Raw genomic sequence first — 20,285 nt, forward strand, 5'->3', positions numbered from 1 at the left:
CATCTCCTTCCCTCCTTCTTCCTAGAGGGCGCATGCATTCCCCCTCTTCAGGTGAGAGCCGAAGGCAAAAGCTCTGTGGGATCAATATACACGGCAGCAGAGCGTTCAATACCACTGAATTATCGCTTCATTCTTCCCCCCTTATTATAGATGAGTTATTTTTTCCAAGCCACACCAGTTTAAGATCAATAGAGAACTATTTTATTCTTGTCTTTCCCTCTCGCGTATATTTTACAACACTTTTTACTTTCTTATGTTGCGTCTTTATGTCACAAAACAACTAGCTGTAAAAGAGATGTTGGAGGCAGGTGTAGAGGAGGTGCTGCTGAAGTACGCTTTCTTTACAGAATGAAGGAAATGTTTCTGTACATGACAGAACTATACACAAATATATAACATGCCGTGTGTTGTATATTAGACTAGAGTCATTTTATTCATTACTTTGAGAAACACAAAACCATTCTTGTGTTTTTTCTGCTTGGTGTGCTGACTAATTGCATATTTCCATGGTGCTCCTGTTTTCACTGAGGCTGTGTTATATAATAAAGCCCCAAAACTCATCCTTTGGGCTCTTGTTAACAGTGTGTGTGTGTGTGTGTTGGTGTGTGTGATTCATCTACCATCTACAACGCTACTGGATACAATTCTGTTGCGACTGCTGCAGAGATTTCTGGCTGCAATCCGATCTGGCAGTGTCCTGGAATTGCCTGTAATCTAATTGGAGGTGTTCGTCCCTTCTGACAATAAAGCATTAAGTTGGCAGCAGTAGATCCCACAGAATTTTTAACGTCACCAATTACTGCCTGTCTAGCAAGCAAAAATGCTAGCAGAAAAGGCGCTTTGCTATTAAGAGGCGATATTTGTTTAAAATGATGAACTCATAGATTGAGTCACAAATCAAAGTTTCATTCTGTTTTCTACTATACTTCCCATAGTGCAGTTTCATAGGATGCTAGTAGAATTCTGTCTAAGGGCCCTATTTTAACGATCTAAGCGCATGATCTAAAGCGCACAACCCAGGTCCGAATTCACTTTTCCTAGTTTAATGACGGGAAAACGGTTGGCGCGTCTAAATGGTTTGTTTTTATGAGTAATGGGTTTTTTGGGCGTTATGTGCAATAAACCAATCAGAGTCTCACCTCCCATCCCATTTAAAAGCCAGTTGTGCTCACAGCATGGCGGGTTCACTATTTACATGGTCGCTTACACTTACTAACGTACTTTTTAAATAACAAAGAAAAAAGATTTCGCCAGACTTTAGAGTAGGTTTGAGTTGGTCTATGCTGCAGTCTACTTGGAGTTCCTCAAAACTGCAATGCATCAACAATGCACCTGAAAACACCTCTTTTTTAGATCAGCAGATGTAAATGCATTTGCTATTTAAACAAATAGCAAAAACACTTGCGCTCTATTGTGCCGGGTGTATGATAGGGCCCTTAAAGTAAAAAAAGCAGGCAATCAACTTGACATCAAATTAAATTAAAATCTCATTTACAATAATATTTTACAATATTTACAATATTACAATAATGTAATTTACAATAATATTTTACAATATTTTATTTAAATTTACATATTTTTCTTACTATTTGTTTGTTATTCCAAAGATTTTTTTTTCCATTTAAATGAAACAAGTTACCCCAATCCTGAAACTACATTTTAGAAACAACACCAATCACATTATTTTCCAAATGCTTTCCACCAATCCCTCACTTTTTCCTGTCATATCAATTTCTGATTAGATTGTTTCACATTGGAAATATATTCAAACATGCAAGTTAAATGTTGTACAAATGCTTCTTTACGATAACTCCAATGAAGAGTAGTGGTTTGGCATCACTGTTCTTACATAAGGAACAGATATCAGATATACCAATTTAAAAATGATAAAATTAACGAAAGTGAGTGGAATGGTGAACAGAAGGGAAAAAGCATGACCTTTCTGTCTAAGATCTGTTTCCATGAGATTCTTGTGAATGTTAAGGCAGTTCCATAGACAGGATTTGTGTTGCTCCAATGGTTTATCGATTGGCACTTTGCACTTCCTCCTAACAAACACACGCCGCTGACATTCAGTTTTAGAAGTGACAGAGAGCCTACACTGTCAAATATATGAGATGTATTAGTTTGTCCCCAGGGATCTGGATATGGTGTCCAGTACAACTGAAACACAGAATGAGAGTGAGACAGAAAGACAGAGAAACAAACAGTCCCACTGAAGAAAAACTAGCTAAAAACTAGACTAAGGTGGTTAGTTGGCCACCATGTTGGTTTCCACTGTTTAGGTCAGTCAGGTATAGGGATGCAAAGATATATCAAGATCCTAGACGATTCTGATAAACCAGTAATTATTGTAATGCTACATCTGATATTAAAAGGACATACTATTCCATGTAAGTAAATAAATAATAATAATTGTATAATGTATACTAATATAATCATTTAAACTCAAATTAAATGTATCTAACACGCTACAACTGGAGCTAGAAGCTAGGAAACTACCTAAACCAGCAGAACACCGGCTGATCCAACGCTATCTCACAACCAATTCGTACGTATTTTAGGAGGTGGCTAATTCATACGAATTTGTATGACCTAACTTGTATGATTTTATACGATTTGTCTAAACCTCAGTGACGGTTAGGTTTAGGGGTGGGGTTAGGTGTAGGTCATTCATACAAATTCATACAAATTGTGCAACTCATAAAATACGTACGATTTGGCAAAAATTGTATGAATTTGTACGAGTGTGGTTGTACGAATTCGTACGAATAAGCCACCTTGTGAAAAATGTACATGAGATCGGGTTGGCTGCCGTGAGATCGGGTTGGCTGATCAGGTTGGGAGAACAGCTAGACCAATTTAAGCCAGCTATAAACTATACCATAAGTGGTTTAAGCAGCTTTTTATCAGGGAAAACTCATGGAGGTGCATGTACATATACATACATGCCTTTTATATACATGTGTTTTGTTTTATAACTTTATTGTGCTACAAAAAATCTAAAACAAAGCCTGACCTGTATTTTTCGTATTCTTCAATAAAACACAGGCCAAAAGCACAGACTTTCTTGTGTTATTGTCTGCGAGACCTCATGTTCAACTTACGCTCTTGTTGTGGTTGACTGATTTAGCCATTTATGGATTCCGACTTCAGTTGTAGTTTCCAGGTAGCCATTGATTAATGCCTGGCCAGAGCCTGGCGGGAGGCGTCCGTGGCTTTGCCTGTATTGATTCAATTAGTTCTGAGGGTTTGCTAGTGTTCTATGCAAATAGCCTTTTGCTAGCGGACTCGGCTAACAGAGGCTGATTAGCATTGCCAGCTGTCTGCTGGGTACTTCTAATACCCATGCCAGCTGCCATCACTGTGTGCCAGTTGCTTAACGTCGGTGATGCCCACGAAAGGTGCCAACTTGAGTTCATTTTCAAGAGTAAGGTACATGATTAGTTGAAAAAGCTGAAGGTTACCTGTAGCGCTGCTATAAGTTGGACGATTTATGCTCAAAGGCATGAATTTCACTACATTTGCTTTTATTTCCAAAGAATCTCTGCCTGGCATCTGAGAGAAATGTTTGATATTCATACTCACAGCAGCGGGTGAAAGAAATAAAATAATAAATGTGCCATCTGTGTCTTCCTTTGAGTGTCACTGCTTGCCACCTAAAACTCTGATAACATGTCTACCGTGGCACTTCACTTCTGTGGACACACATACTGTTTCCTTCTCCCTTTCTCACTGGAACGAGTCGGTCGCCCTCTCACAAGATCCATCTGTGCACCAGATCAGCTATTTTCTCTTTTAATTCGCCTTTGATTTCGAATCACTTTCAAGTGTGTCCTCTTGTTTGTGTGGGTGCACGTGAGGATTTAACACCAGCGAGGAAGTACAAACAGAAAGCAACAGAAAAAAAAAAAACTTTGAAATTAGCCAGCTAGCTGACCTTTGACCTCACAGAAGAAGTAAGCATTGATCGGGATGGGTATGATGTATGTCCAAAGCGCAATCACAGTGCTTCATGGATGCTGAAGTAACTGGTGACTAAAGCTCAATTTAACTGAGGAAGTACAATGTATTTACGCATTAACAGTTTCGTGAAAGCTGCACAGTTTGTTTTGCTGTTTAAATGGCTTCAGTATGGAGGCCTATAAAATGCAGCTTGCTTTCTTCCTTAATTGTAACAGGTTTTAAGAGCATTAGCTGTTACAATTTCTCCATCAGCAGTAATTAAGCTAACAAAGCTGTACTTTTTTGTGTGGGTGTTTGTGAGAAAATTAAACAGCAATTCTACGCATATAGCAAATAATTCTATATATAAAAAAATAATTTACATATATATGATTATCCAATCATATTCTCCTGTTCTAAATTACCCTGTACATAGGATTGAGTTTGAAGAGGTTGGTGGGTGGTCAAAAAGATATTCTGTTGGTTCTCTATTATTTTCCATAGATATAACTCAGATTCATATTCCAAAGCACTGGGAAGTTTTTTTTATTGTTCTAAAAAAAAACTTTTAAAAGTAAAAGCGCACCTTTTCTGTGACCAACCTGTTTTTATGTAATGATAATGTTGAAACAAGTCAAAAGTTTCTTCTTTTAAAATGAAAAGGTTACCTGTGTAGATGAATCTTCCTGGTGTGCCTTTGCAAAACTGTTTGGACTTATAGGAAAGCGTGACCTCTACCACTCCGGGGATGTGACGAGGAGGGGTCTGAACTCTGATGGCATGAGGTGTGATGAGCTGTGAGAATAAAATAAGATGCAGAGAGGACATTAGAATCAATGAGGTTTAAATAGCCCGGAGAAAGCATTTTCCTCAATGGCAGTTGCTCAGCTGGCACAGGAAGCATGAGAATTAAATTCTACAGTCTTTGACAAAGGGTGCTCAGTTCTACAGCCAGGTTGTTTTGAGCCAATCATTAAATGTCATGTTATTGACTGATAGCTATGAAGTTAGAGGAAACCAATGTCAAGAAACACAGTCCCCAACATTTGACTAATGACTATACTGAGCTGTGACTCTTCAGACAAACTGACTTAATAAATCCACTTAAAATCACATTGACACAAGTTAATAAAAAATCTCAGAACAGTGAAGTTAGTTCTGAGAGAGAGAAAAACAAAAAACAAAACAAAAAAACTGGCAGCATTTGTTGGCAGATGCTAGTTGTGTTTTGTTTGTTCATTTGCCCTGGTTGATTATGTTCTTTGATCCAGTTCTGATCAGTAAACAATCTGACTGTGTGTGTGCCACATGTGTGTTTGTACATGTGTGAATGAATCTTGTCTAATCAGTATCAGGCTGTTTATGGTGGGTGGTGAAGGGATGGCGTAGATGAAGGCTGGAAGAGGACAGGTGGAGCTCCTCAGAGACGTAATTAACAGCCCACTGTCTTTCAGCATCTCACAGATTATAAGCTTGTGGTTCATATGAGCTGTTGTCTAAAACATCTTTGAACATTTGTCTCTCACAGTCATAAACTCAATTTCAAAACAATAAACAAGTGAAAGTAGCAGAAAAAGTAGTTATGGAATGCTAGTGTGCAATGCCAAAAATAAATAAATAAATAAAAACCTTGACTACAAATGTAATTCACTCGATACTATAACTAAAAGAAACATGAAAATATTTAAATCTTAATAAAAAAAATATACTCCTTTACCCAGTATTTTTGTGGTTTATGCTTATTAGAGTATCATGTCATTAGCTTAGCAATATGCTAATGTCAAACTGTTCTGGAATCAACTGTGAATATATGTGTGGTGTGTCTGAGTGTTGCAGATCATTCACTCATGAGGAGTATGCAAATATAAATGTTTTGTGGCTATAAAAAAACACATAATACAATAAAACTTTATAAAAAAATGGAGCTAAATGTAAATATAAAAAAATAATAATAGCAAATACTCTAACAAATTTACAAAAATTTAAACTTAAATTTAAATGAAAACTAAAAAATATAAAAATATGTTAATTCAAATTATAGATACATTCTATAATAGTATACAGAAAATACTGAAATAAAAATACATTGAAAGAAAGAAACAAACAAAACTAGAAACGATTGTGTTCACATACTTACATGGAGCATGTTTCGGACTTTACACATATACAAACACAGCATTAAATTAAAAGTATTCTGTATATATGACTACAGAAAGGAAGTTTATGTAACACTTTAGGTTAGGGAACACTATTCACTATTAACTATTTGCTTATTAGCATGCATATTACTAGCACTGTTTATTAGTACTTATGAAACACATATTATTGCCTCATTATGCATGACATTATTCTACATCCCTGAAGCCTACCACATACCCAAATAATAACTACAAAAAAGATCTTGCTTGCTATCAATAAGCAGCAAATGACAAGATTATTGAGGGAAAATTCATAGTTAGAGGGGTCATATGATGTTTCTCAAAAGAACATTATTTGGTGTATTTGGTGTAATGCAATGTGTTTATGCAGTTTAAGGTAAAAAATAAATAAATAAATAAAACATTATTTTCCACATACTGTAGTTTACTGTTGCTCATCCATGCCCCACCTTTCTGAAACGCATATATTTTTACAAACTTCATCAGTCTGAAAAGTGAGGTGTGCTCTGATTGGCTAGCTATCCAGTGCGTTGTGATTGGGCAAATGCCTCAAGCGTGTGACGGAAATGTTATGCCCCTTACCATACAGTGATGCCATGTCTGGGCGCAATATGTCAAAAACAATAAAACCCATTATAAACTAGACATTTTTTGCATGTAGTGGGGACATAATTACTGATTATAATGAATTATACTGTGTTTTTACACATTGTGTTGCATCGCGCTGCATAACCATAAAACCATTGTCTGCATTTATGATTGGAGAGATGACAAACAACAACCGCTTCCTGTTTGCTTGCATCCTGCTTGCATTCGAATCGTCAGTGGCAAATTCTTTAAATATGAAATGTATTTACAGGCTGTCTGAAGCGCCAGACTGTCCTTGCAAAGTCGAAGTTGTCACACTTTATAGAGACAGCCTCTGTGCACAGCCGGCATTGCAGGCTCTCCCAGGAAACAGTCCTCTGTAAAATGCACTGCACACATCTGAATATTTGGGTTTAACTGTGACACTCTAATAGTGAATATGTGTTCTCTAATCTAAAGTTTCAACAAAGTTTGGATTGAATCCAGTGCAGTCGACACAGTATGTACTCTCTCAGGTTAGTGGCTAAGAGGCTATTTGTTCCTTACTGTCCGTTGTTGGGTACTACAGTATGTACTGCACGTTTTAGAAAGACCACAGTCCACAAAAAGACTTCTTTGAAACGCAGTATTAATGATTGCTGCTATTTGACAATGACAGACAAATATGACTGTGTTCAGGGAGCAGTGAATGGGTAGGAGGAGAAGAAATGAAAAAGATCTTCCTTGGTCCCTTCCCTGCTCTTGTTCTCTTCCTCCCTTGTTAGATGCTATCTGTGGTAATCAGATCCCTGCTGGCACTGCAGCTGAAGGGAACTACATGGCTCTTGACCGCCACCCCCCCCATGTATGAGGGTCACGGGGTCAGGAGATAAAGGTCACAAGGTTATGAGGTCCACAGTAACCGCTATAGGGAGATTTCAGTATAATGTATTAATCGTTACCAGATGTAGTTCATCATAAAACCTACACACACACAGTCATTAGCTCGTTTCTCTGGTAGCTAATAGCACTCAGCACCAGCAGATCAAAGAGGTTAGCTGAATGTGCAGTGGGACATTTGTATCAGGGTTGGTGATTGATAAATACTCAGTAGTACTACAAAACATTCCGGATCACTGTGTTTGTGTCTGTGATTCGCCACCACTGATTTGAGCACATTTAAAGCCGCCGCTATTAAGCAGTTAGCCAGTGTTACACAAGCTGCTCAATTTCTTGTACAAAGACTTTTGAGCAGCTATTGAAAGTATCACATTTCTTAATCACTTAAGCACAATAACTTAATCACCTGCATAATGTCGGTCTAACAAAACGCTTATGCATTCTGAAAGGACAATGGGTGTCTTCGACAACTTTAGGAAAGGTGACATTTATAACTGCATAAAGATTTAAGTTTTAAATAACAACACTGGAGGAATTTTATTAAGCTGACCACATGTAATGTTGTATTTAAGATAGAATGTATACTGAATTAACTACTGAACTAAACTGAGACTATTTTATTGTTGACTGATAATTTTTTTTAGCATAATACAGTATGTCAGGAATCATTGAGAATGGGCCATTGAATTATTGCATACCGAATGTGACAAAGTGATCTTGACACAAGCATGCATTCATTTTCAATAATTCAACAGTCCAAAGAGTAAAAATGTAAATTATTCCACTAATATCATGTTTTCCAGATGTACATGTTTAAGCAGTGTGTTTAACTCTCGCTTAAAAAGCCTAAGATTACTTCTTTTTAAAGAACATGGTGAGGTGATGAAAGTATTGTGGGAGACAATCTATATATATATATATATATATATATATATATATACAATAATTACACTGTAACAAGGGCAGCTAAAAATAAAATGTGACCATGAGGCCATAAATTCTACCTTTTGTAATTGTAATGATGTTATGTGGAAGAAATTAGCATTCATATATACGCACAGCTTTAACAATGCACAAATCTTTGTATAGGAATTATTGTATTTACATTTAATGTATATTTCTGTACTTAGGTTTCTGTGTGTTTCTTATTTCTGTGTGTAGGTTTGAGTCCCAAACCTAAGATCAATCCAATCAAATTCTAAACATTTTAAGTGATAGCTAAATGTAAGTTTCATAAAATGGGTCGACGTTTTAGATGTTGTCAGTATGTTAATAAGTGTGTTTCCGTGTCAGTGCAAACATACTAAACTGTATGTGTACTAGAACTAACTGCTTTGTGTATGAATACCTATGATTGCTTACGAGATCAAGCAACAAAGCAGTGAGAAAATCCAAAGTTCTGCTGGACAGAGGGGAACGTATGACTTGCAAACTCACCTCACTCCAGACCAACATGGTGCCGAAGATGACCTGCAGTCCGTCAAAGAAGTTGTCTCCAATGATGATGACAGTAGCACCTCCTGTTGTCCAGCCTTCACTGGGACTAATGGCTTTGATACAAGGTGCAGCTGCGTCCAGAAACGTCACAGGACCAATTTAGAGAAAGCAGAAAAATGAAAATATACTTTATTCATCTGTACTCAGTGTAAATAACCAACACTAGCATCGCTTGACCATGTTTAGAATTTTGTAGAGAACTTCCCAACATTCAGGATCAACATAAGTGTCAGGTTTGCAGATTTGGGGGTTAAAGGTGACATTTAAATGCATCTTATTTCCTGGGGTCTGAGGGAAGTCTTGACACCTCTCAGTCTCTTATTTCAAGGCCAAAGCAGGAAACCAAAAACACACAAATGTCACCGAGAAAACCCACACAGCTGGATCCAACTAAGAATCACATACCATACTTTCTGGAAAAGTGTCGGTGGTTTTCACAGCTCTCATAGCACACATTAGGCGTAAAAACAAAGGATCGCTTACACCAAGAATTCCCGTCCAACTCTATACTTTGAGGGCACGGTAAGGAAATGCTTCAGTTGTAGCAGAACAGTGAGACATTGCCTCAAATTATGGGAAGGACTGCCAAAAGGTTTACTCTTTTAGAAGGATGCATGCAAGAATCTCAATCTCTGTCCGGTATGAATGACTGTACAAATCATTCGTTACTAGAGCATAAGCCATGTTTGAGGATGAAATCATAATTTTAAGTCTGATTTAGTGATTTAGGATAGTTTTTGTATTGGTTTTTATTAAAAACATATATATATTTTTTGAAGACAACATTAAAATTATTGAAAAATACTTTGGTAGCACTTTATTTTACAGTCCTGTTCCTCATGTACATACTATGTACTTATTATAGTAAGTACAATAACTATGTAATAACTAGGTACTAACCCTGAACCTACCCCTAAACCTAACCTTACCCCATGTAGTTACCTTGTATTACCAGAACTGTCTTAGATATATACACTGTAAGTACACTATAAGTACATGTTAGTACACGTACTGTAAAATAAAGTGTATTTATCTAAGAAAGTTCTGGTTATACAAGGTAACTACATGGGCTAGGGTTAGGTTTAGGGGTAGGTTCAGGTTTAGTACCTAGTTATTACATAGTTATTGAAATTACTATAAAAAGTACATAGTATGTACACAAGGAACAGGACTATAAAATAAAGTGCTACCATTTTATTTTTAAATTGATCTTGTTACAGTGTAATAGTACAAATACTGTAAGTACTGAGTACTATTAATTAAGTAGATGTATTTACTATATAATTAGAGTTACAGTTTGGTTTTGGGTTAATTGCTTATAATTCTGCATAATTTACTATAGTAAGAACATCTAAGATGTGTAACAAGGAAACTGTAAAACAAAGTGTTACCATATGTTTTATACCCTGTATAGTATGATAATCTAAACAGAGTTAAAGCAAAATGTATTGTATGAAAAAATTATATCTATCTATCTAATATTCTTGACATTTCACCAATCAATCAGTCAGTCAGTCAGTCAGTCAATCAGTCATAGCCAAACTGTCATAAACTATATTCAATATCTGCTCATCAATTCTTCAAGTATCCTAAGAGTTCACATTAGCATTACAGCGCGATTGTACGTTCTTTGTGTAAACAAGGTGACCTTAGGCCTCCTGCTGTAGAAGACACGTGTTTTGTCACCGGTAGTCGAGGTACAGTGGCTCGTTTAGCGTGTTCTGTTTGTTGCTCTCCACGGCGGCCGAGGATCTGTGGCTGAGGGAGAAAGGGACCACCACGGAGAAAGGTCAGTTTGCTTATTAGAGCTGTCTGCTCTCCTTCGAGACACAAAGTCTTATGCTAGCAGGGGGCAAAGAAAGCAATTTAGCCAGCCTGCGTTTACCTGCATTTAGCTCCCAAATGCCAAAGCGTCACTCACAGTAATGAGATATAAAGAGAGGAAGGGTTGTGACGGGCCAGCATGACTGTGATCCACACGCTGTGAGAAGCAAGTTGGGTAAGATATATTGTAGCCTTGCTAGGCTAGAGTTGTTACAGTAAACATTAAGCGTCAAGCCGTGTAAGGTCCAGCAAAACATTTCTTAGAAGAACTAACAATGATTGATAGCTGAAATAAATAGAAAATTAGAAAATTATATATATTATATATTATATATTATATATATATATATATTGTGACGAGTCAGCTGCCTCCTCCCTGATTGTCACCGGCACCCCGTCCTAAATCGCCGCCCTTCACCAGGCTCCCGACTGGAGTGGGTGTGTGAGAGGAGGGGCGCTGGACGAGTCAGGGCTGGCGGCGTGTGATGGGGCACACCTGAAGGAAGTGGAGCCTCATTACCGCCGCTGTTTAAAAGCCCAACGCGCCTCTCCTCAGGAGACCGGTCTCTTCCCCGTGCATGCACACTGGTGTCCTCGTGGGTCCAGGAAGGGTGCGTTGAGGGACTCCCGCGCCACCAAGACGTGAGCTGCCGGACCCGCGATCCGGATGGGAACCGCACCCCTATACACGGCCGACGGGCCAGGATGCCGGGCCGTCCATCCCCTACCAGCGCCGCGGCCAACGAGAGAGACGCGGCCGCTAGGAGAAGCCGCCGCCCCTCGCGCCCCGGACCAAGGAGGGGAGCGCGTGCGGCCGCCGGACTCCGCCCCTTGCCTGGACCCTTCCTTGATGAACACTGCCCGACCTACACAAATCCCGCAGCACAACGAGGACACCAGATTCCCTGTTATTTTGGACACTTTCCCCCTTTTGGCCACTTTTATTCCCTTTGTTTTATGATTTCTGTTAATAAAAGCCTCTCCGAGGCCTGACGCCACGCCCACTGTGTCTGTCTTGTGCTCCTCCCGTGACACTGGTGGAGAATGCGGGCAGGCGGAGCCTAGACAGCGCAGTTGGGAAACGTCTGGTGACGTCACCCCCTCTCGCTTGCAAACGTTCGTGAGAACCCAGACTGGGACGGAGGAAAACTGGGGACAGCCTCCCAGCCACACAAGGGGTAAGTGACTTTTCCATTGTCATTTTACCCTGTGGTTGGTTGAGGCTGTCACTAAAACCCGGTTTCTCTGTCCCTGTTCTGGTGCGCTGCGAGAGGGAGGACCGCCCGGAGAGGAAGCCCCGCCCACTCCGACCGTTTGGAGCCTGGTTGAGGATGGTAGCACTCCCGTGTGGGTGGCGCCCTGGGGACGGGGATGTCGCTTGGGAGGGGGAATGTGACGAGTCAGCTGCCTCCTCCCTGATTGTCACCGGCACCCCGTCCTAAATCGCCGCCCTTCACCAGGCTCCCGACTGGAGTGGGTGTGTGAGAGGAGGGGCGCTGGACGAGTCAGGGCTGGCGGCGTGTGATGGGGCACACCTGAAGGAAGTGGAGCCTCATTACCGCCGCTGTTTAAAAGCCCAACGCGCCTCTCCTCAGGAGACCGGTCTCTTCCCCGTGCATGCACACTGGTGTCCTCGTGGGTCCAGGAAGGGTGCGTTGAGGGACTCCCGCGCCACCAAGACGTGAGCTGCCGGACCCGCGATCCGGATGGGAACCGCACCCCTATACACGGCCGACGGGCCAGGATGCCGGGCCGTCCATCCCCTACCAGCGCCGCGGCCAACGAGAGAGACGCGGCCGCTAGGAGAAGCCGCCGCCCCTCGCGCCCCGGACCAAGGAGGGGAGCGCGTGCGGCCGCCGGACTCCGCCCCTTGCCTGGACCCTTCCTTGATGAACACTGCCCGACCTACACAAATCCCGCAGCACAACGAGGACACCAGATTCCCTGTTATTTTGGACACTTTCCCCCTTTTGGCCACTTTTATTCCCTTTGTTTTATGATTTCTGTTAATAAAAGCCTCTCCGAGGCCTGACGCCACGCCCACTGTGTCTGTCTTGTGCTCCTCCCGTGACAATATATATATATATATATATATATATATATATATATATATATATATATATATATATAGTATGCTAAATTTCATTAATCAGTTTTTTTCAGCATAAATTCATAAATGTATTTATTTTATTTTTTATTTTTTAATCCATATTTAAATATAGTCAAATATGTTCAATGGTGCTGAGAATACTTATATAATACTTAATATAATACATATATATATATATATATATATATATATATATATATATATATATATCAATTTATTAGATACAAAAATACAGAAAAGAACAATAATCTTGCAAAATGTTATTACAATATAAAACATGGTTTCTATTTTAATATCCTTAAAAACCTAATTTATTTCTGTGTTGCAAAGCTGAGTTTCAATCAGCCATTACTCCAGTATAAAGTGTCACATGATCCTTAAGAAACTCATTCTACTATGTAAACAGTTGTGCTGCCAAATGTTTTCTTTTTAGAAACTGCAATACTTTTTTCAGGATTCTTTGATGAATACAAATTTAAAAAGGATATAAAGAAGAATATAAAATCTTTTCTAACAATTTAAATATTTGCTATCACTTCTTAACAGTTTAACACATCCTTGCTGAGTAAAAGTTTTAATTTATAAAAAAACAAAAAGAATAAAAATGACTAACCCCAAACTTTTGAGCTTTAGTGTATATGCTTAGAAAATATTTATATTTTAAATGAATCCTTTGAATCCTGAAAAAAAGTATCACAGGTTCCAAAAACATATTAAGCAGCAAAACAGTTTTCAGCACTGACAATAAATCAGCATATTAGAATGGTTTTTGAGTTATTTTCATAATAATAACATTTCAAAATATTATTTTTCCCTGTATTTTTGATCAAATAAATGCAGCGTTGATGAGCAGAAGAAACTCCAACAAAAACATTAAAAATAGTTCTGATCCAAAACTTTTGACCAGTAGTATATAGATAGATAGATAGATAGATAGATAGATAGATAGATAGATAGATAGATAGATAGATAGATAGATAGATAGATAGAATTAACTATCAATATTAATTATTTATTATTAATATTATTTATTTATTTATTTATTTATTTATTTTTGACTACACAATGACTATATTGTATTGTGACTATATAAAGTGTTTTTAACTAATCACTACCATTTTTAACTAATGATGATTTGAAAAAGAATCAAGTAAAAATCCTCTTAATCTTCTAAAAAATACATATTATAATATTAATACAATAATATTAAGAAAATAAAATATCTTGGTTCTCAAATACAAAGGATTGACATATTTTTTAACTACCAATCATTCGGTTATTAGATTTCAAAAAGCTATCATATTTAAAAGCTCAAAGGCCAAAGGCTTAATCTGTAGCCAATATTTATGTTTTTTTTTTTTTTTTTTTTTTTTTTTTTTTTTTAAACATCCCTAAATCCTAATCACAAGAAGCTTTAGATTACTGAAAAGAACAACTTCTCATGTTCCGTAAACACGGTTAATCTTCTCTTTTTACATGTCATGCTTGTGTCAAGATGCTAGAAAGGAAAGAAATCCAGACCTGGAGGGTGAAATGAGACATACATGCACACACTTTGGCGTTTGGTGGGGTGGTAGAGCAGGGAAGATGAGGTGCAATCTGTGGCGGTAATCTTGGCGTGAGTGGAGGTTTTTGGCGGAGGCTGAAATGGTAGCTGGATTAAGCAGATGGAGACACATGAATCCATCTGATAGGATTAAACTTTCTGTGGCTTTCTCTAAGCCATCTGCTCACCATGCTGGTCTGACACACACATACACACACACACACGTTTAATGTACAATGTAAAATGTCTCACACACAAAACACAAGCAAAAGACAAGAATACGAACACAGGGCAATGCACATTTGAGTAGTTAGACTTGATAGACACAAAAGCAAAAAAAAAAAAAAAATGTCCTGAAAACACAAAAAATGTCCTGAAAATCAGGAAGATACATTTTAGGTTATTCTTATATATGCTCTTTCATGTTATAATATATTTAATGAAATATTAAACTCACAATTTTAAAAGATGTTTTATTTTATCGCCATATCACAATTGAGACAATATGGGCTGAGATTTTAATAAATTAATGCATTAATAAGTAAACTAATAAATAATTCTGGGTTATTCTGTGGTATTATTTGGTTTGTCTTCAATTAAAACATCCCGTGTTATGTGATAAAATAACAAAAATACTACTAGAATATTTATAAAATTTTAAACATAATTAATAATATTATTATTAATATTAATAGTAATTAATAGCTATAAGCAATAGTTCCTGTAGCTTGACTGTTGGCTGTAACAACACCAGGGTTGAGTGTTTGATTTGTCTGCTGAGTTAATACATTTAAAGATGAATAAAGTATACAAAGTTATTGAAAATTAATCCAATTTGATTTAAAGATGTTAAAAGCAGAAACTAAAATCACCGAAACTATAGAGTGAATATAAAATTATTGCCCACATGAGGTTTGTAGCACATTAGTGCACACAGTGGACAGATTGTATCCCCTTTCCACGTCCCTAGGGTTTGTGCTTGGTGCTCTGGGACTGAGATAGAGAGATGCGCTCAGCTGAGCCATTTTTCCCTCTTTCCCTTTCTCAAAAACTCATTTAATGCTGTAGGCTGGTGTAGCTGGGATCACACACGAACCTCCAGCTCCAGGAGATAAATACATCCAGTTGTTGTTATCGGAGTTGCCCTCGTTGAGTTCATTCTAACTGCTGTTGTCTTAATGAAATATTTCCGACCTGATCTGAGGTCAGTTTGGGGCCTATTAGAACCTCAATCATGGTAAGCACAATTAATATCATCCTTTCGCTCGTTTTTCACACTGCAACAATATACAATTAAAAAAACAGCAGTTACATGTACTAAAGAATAGCGGAAAAACTTGGGCTATGGGATTCTTTTCACTCATTTTCCGACCCACCAAACAGAAAAACGCAAACTTAACAAGCACCACTAATTAAAGTTGTGGACTGAACTGACGTGATGAGTGTATCCACTGAAATGTAATAAACTGAAACCCTAACCAAAAAAAAAAACAGGCTTTCTGTCAATACTAACTGTAAATCTGTACTTTCTGTCTTTCATCCAAATGCAAACAGACCTCCTGATAACGCTTGATGCCGCCAGCACACGGCCACAGACCCCAAGAGACCATCACAGCTTATCACACCATATTCATCCATGACAGTAAATCACCACATCATATGTTCTGTTCTTCCATCCAGATCCAACAAATTTCCCTGGACATCTAAATCCTTGACAGGCTAAATGGGACACTGATTGGATTGGTCGGACGTCTAGATAAATACTTCAAGTGTCTTTGTAAAGCACGTCAGTGCTGGCTTGGCCTTACGCAGATGGGCTCTGGGAAAGCTAACACTAAAGCTAAACTCCACCAAGAGACTCTACAGCTATAAAGCATATAGATAATAAAAAACACCCCTTCAAAATGAACAGTTTCTGGATTTTTAAGAGCATTATTACTTTTAAGTGAATGAGATAGGAATGGCATTCTGAGTCAATTTTTTGTCAAACATAATTTAAGCAAACTGTCAGTCGTCAGTAATTCAATATGATCGATGTGTTGTCAAAAGAAAAAAGCCAAGAACAAAACAAACATTTTAGTGATGGATTAATTACAGAGGACACCTTAATGTTTTAGAAATGCATTGATTTGTATTTTTCAGCCATTTATATTGGTATCCCAAACCATATCGGACGATATTGAGTATACTCATTCAATCCCATAATGCACCTCAACAGTTTATGACTGATACACACTCAACAGATGACCACTAGAAAACACCCATGCACAATGAATTCCCACTTACATAGTTTCTAAATTCACTAACTTGTTCACATTCGCTTATTCAGTGGACTTTATTTGTGAAATAATGTGGGTAATAGTGACTAAGAGTATAGGGAAGCTAAACTTAACTTAGCTTAATACAGCAGCTTTCATCTAAGATGAAGTATATAGAAATGTTGTATATAAATGTACAATGTATCCAATACTGAGAAGCAATAAGTTTGCAATGAGTATGTTCTTTACCCAGCATTCATGAGTGCTGTGTTTTTATGGACTTTGGGGTATCATGCTTTTAGCTTAGCAACACGCTAAAAAAAGACTCCACAGGAATTGACTAAGTCCTGTCTCCACATCATAAATAGTACTATATTTTCAGTAGTACCTCAGAGAATCATATAAAAAGTATAAAAACTGTCATATAAATATCGTATAAAAACTATAGAACTATAATGCATGAATATGCTAACCATCAGTATTATGGTATTAGTACGTAGCTTCCTCATATTTAAAAATCTGTGCTTTTGAATTTAATGTGTCTAGCTCTATGCATCATTTTTATCCTCTGCATTCAATTAAAGCCCACCATAGTAATTTCTGCAGATGGAGGGAAGGGTTAAAGGAATGAGGGAGGGCACAGGTTAGTGCTTTAATTAATCTCTGCTTCATCTTTTACTCTGTCCGCACCACTGGAGAAGTGACTTAAAGGGCCAAAGCTCACGGACAGCTCCGACAGCTAAGTGTTATCTCTCACCAACTCATTCACACATACTGGATGGAGTTGAAGATTTTGTATCAACACACTATTAATAAAATGTAGATTTGTGTGCGTGGTTATTGTCAGAGGTTTGCAGAGGCTTACTGCATATTTCATTACAGCATAATAAAGCGTGAGTCTATATGATCTGTCAGGGTCCCTGTTCACACACTAGCCAACCTCCACTTGCTCCTTCTGATGCCATTTTTTGTGTTTGGGATTAGGATGGGAAAATTACGGAGCCCCGCACGTGACATGCAAGAAAAAATACATAAATTGGGTGCACAATTTACTCATTCGTTCCATCAATTTACTAAAACGTGCACACGATTACCACTGCATTCCCTCGATTTACTATTGCGTTCCCTCGATTTACTATTGTGTTCCCTCGATTTACTATTGCGTTCACTCGATTTGCTAAATTCTGTGCACGAATTAACAAATCGAGGGAACGAATTAGTAAATCGTGCGCACAATTTATAAATAGAGTGAATGCAATAGTAAATCGAGGGAATGCTATAGTAATCGTGTGCACGTTTTAGTACATTGAGGGAACGAATTAGTAAATTGTGCACACAATTTTTCTTGCATGTGACGTGCGGGGCTCCGTAGAAAATACTTTTTGAATCAGTTTGTTTCAATTCATTAAAACGAATAAGACTTCCCAATTCTAATTAGAAGCCAATTCAACAGAAAGTAGCAAATACATCTGCTAAACTCTCTGTGTTAAATCCACAGTAACTCACCGTGCTCCAGGTATGACGCCGTTCCCTCCGACGGGTCCAGCCGACGAGCTCTTCTGCCATGTTTGGAGTTGTTGTGCACAAACATATTGTCCGAAACAGCCAGAACGTGTCCTTCTACGCTCACTGTCGTCGACACAACCACCTGTAAAGGCCGGGTATGGGTGTAAATGACAGAAAAGGAATTTCATTTTGTCACTTTGAAGTAAAGTGTGTAATTTTTGCGCCACTAGCGGTGTCAGCCGAAGTTGACGCCTCACCTCAAAAGCAGTGTTGCGATTAAAGCACTCGCACTCTCTAATTATTTCCATGCTGTACACTAATTAACACCATATACAAACACACTTCTCTGCCTATCCCACAATGCCCTGCTCTCTCGACTGATTGCTGATAGAGGTTGGCTCGGATTAATTCAATTAAAAAGTGAGCATTACTGAAGCACCCAATGGGAAAAATGTACTAAACGTGTGAGGTCACCATTATGAGTGGCAGGAACGGGCCCTCTTAAGCTGCAGAGGCCCCCTATTACCCCACATAGAGCCTCTTATTTCAATTGCTGTTAAGCTTTGAGAGGAAATTCTGCCTCTTTAAAAAAATAAAGGACTGGGGGAAGAGAGGTAAGTCTCTGAGGGATGTTGCTAAGTATATACTTACAGTTTCACTTTATTCTTTCTCCCGACCTAATCTCCGTATCTCTTTTTTTTTTTTTACTTCTCACGGTCCTTGATGCTTAAAGGTGTGAGTCCCTATAATCTCTCAATTCTTTCTCCTAGATAGCAATGACATGGGAATTTTCAAGTGACGATTCTCCTGCTTCTGAGATTTTTCTGCTGAGAAGAGAACCCTAGTAATCACATGCTGTTCCCTTTAAAATTTCAAAAGCAATCTGAACTAAATAAAAAAAAAGGTCAGAGATCTAACTATGAGCTCAAATGTTTCTCATTTCCAAGGTCACATCTGACCTGTCCATTCGAGCTTGATACACCACATTAACATCTCTGTTCTCTTACTGTTTCTCAACATGTGTCTTATTTGTGGTTCTCCTTTAAGGAATTTTAGAAGTAACGTCTGAGACTGCTAGCAGCCACCGCACTATAACATCACATTGTGTATGTGTGTGATGGAAAGTCTCTCTTCTGCATTCTTGCACGCACGCTGTATAAAATATGACTGCGTTCTGCTGCTAATTACACATTCACTGCGAGTTCATTTGTAGAGTGCTGCAAATGATTCGTTTATAGACAGAACTATACAGACAGCTGCTGAGATAATATCTTACTTCAGCACTGAATACTGATCCAAAAACAGGCTGATATTTTGGAAACTTGGTGTGTGTGTGTGTGTGTGCTCTTGTTTTTGTGACATACCAGGACACAATTCTGTATAATGACATGGGTACGACACAGGTATTACAAGGAGAGGGCGACTTATGAGGACATAACCCATGTCTCCATTTTTCAAAACACTTATAACTCATACAGAATTTGCTTTTTTTTTTTTTTTTTTGAGAAAGTAAAAATGCGCAAAGTTTCCTGTAAGGGTTAGGGTTAGGGGTAGGGTTGGTGAAGGGCCATAGAATATACAGTTTGTACTGTATAAAAACCATTACGCCTATGGCATGAACCCACTTTTCACAAAAACAAACGTGTGTGTGTGTGTGTGTGTGTGTTTAAGAGGGCTTGTAAAAGCAACAAGGGTCACATACCAATGAATGACTGGAGGTCAAGGTTTTGTGTTTCTTGCAAAGTAGTGATAGGTTATTTACTCAATGTCTCACACTCAAACACACGCGCACTGTGTGAGTGAAACTGTTGTGCAATTATGCAGAGTGTGTTTACAGGCTTGAAGCCAGATTTTAAATACCATCAAATGCTGAAGACAGTAAAACTACATACAGAGAAAGGAATATTTCATGCATGAAAAAATAAATAAATAAAATAAATAAATGAGACCATAGTTATTCCAAAGATTTTACA

General features: G+C 38.2%; 1 protein-coding gene across 7 annotated transcripts in view; it reads right to left on the bottom strand.

The window, feature by feature from the left end:
- Nucleotides 1–20,285, bottom strand: part of LOC113063889 (transcription factor COE1-like) — a 129,006-nt gene that overhangs the window by 21,341 nt on the left and 87,380 nt on the right. For all 7 annotated transcript variants that reach the window (XM_026234299.1, XM_026234302.1, XM_026234301.1 and 4 more), the window contains exons 8-10: nucleotides 18,313–18,454; nucleotides 9,009–9,139; nucleotides 4,614–4,740 (exon numbers count right to left, since the gene is read on the bottom strand). In XM_026234299.1, coding sequence (XP_026090084.1) covers nucleotides 4,614–4,740; nucleotides 9,009–9,139; nucleotides 18,313–18,454 — 400 coding nt within the window. The remainder of the gene's footprint in view (nucleotides 1–4,613; nucleotides 4,741–9,008; nucleotides 9,140–18,312; nucleotides 18,455–20,285) is intronic.

Source organism: Carassius auratus, chromosome 46, assembly GCF_003368295.1.
Source record: "Carassius auratus strain Wakin chromosome 46, ASM336829v1, whole genome shotgun sequence".
Lineage (NCBI taxonomy): Eukaryota > Metazoa > Chordata > Actinopteri > Cypriniformes > Cyprinidae > Carassius > Carassius auratus.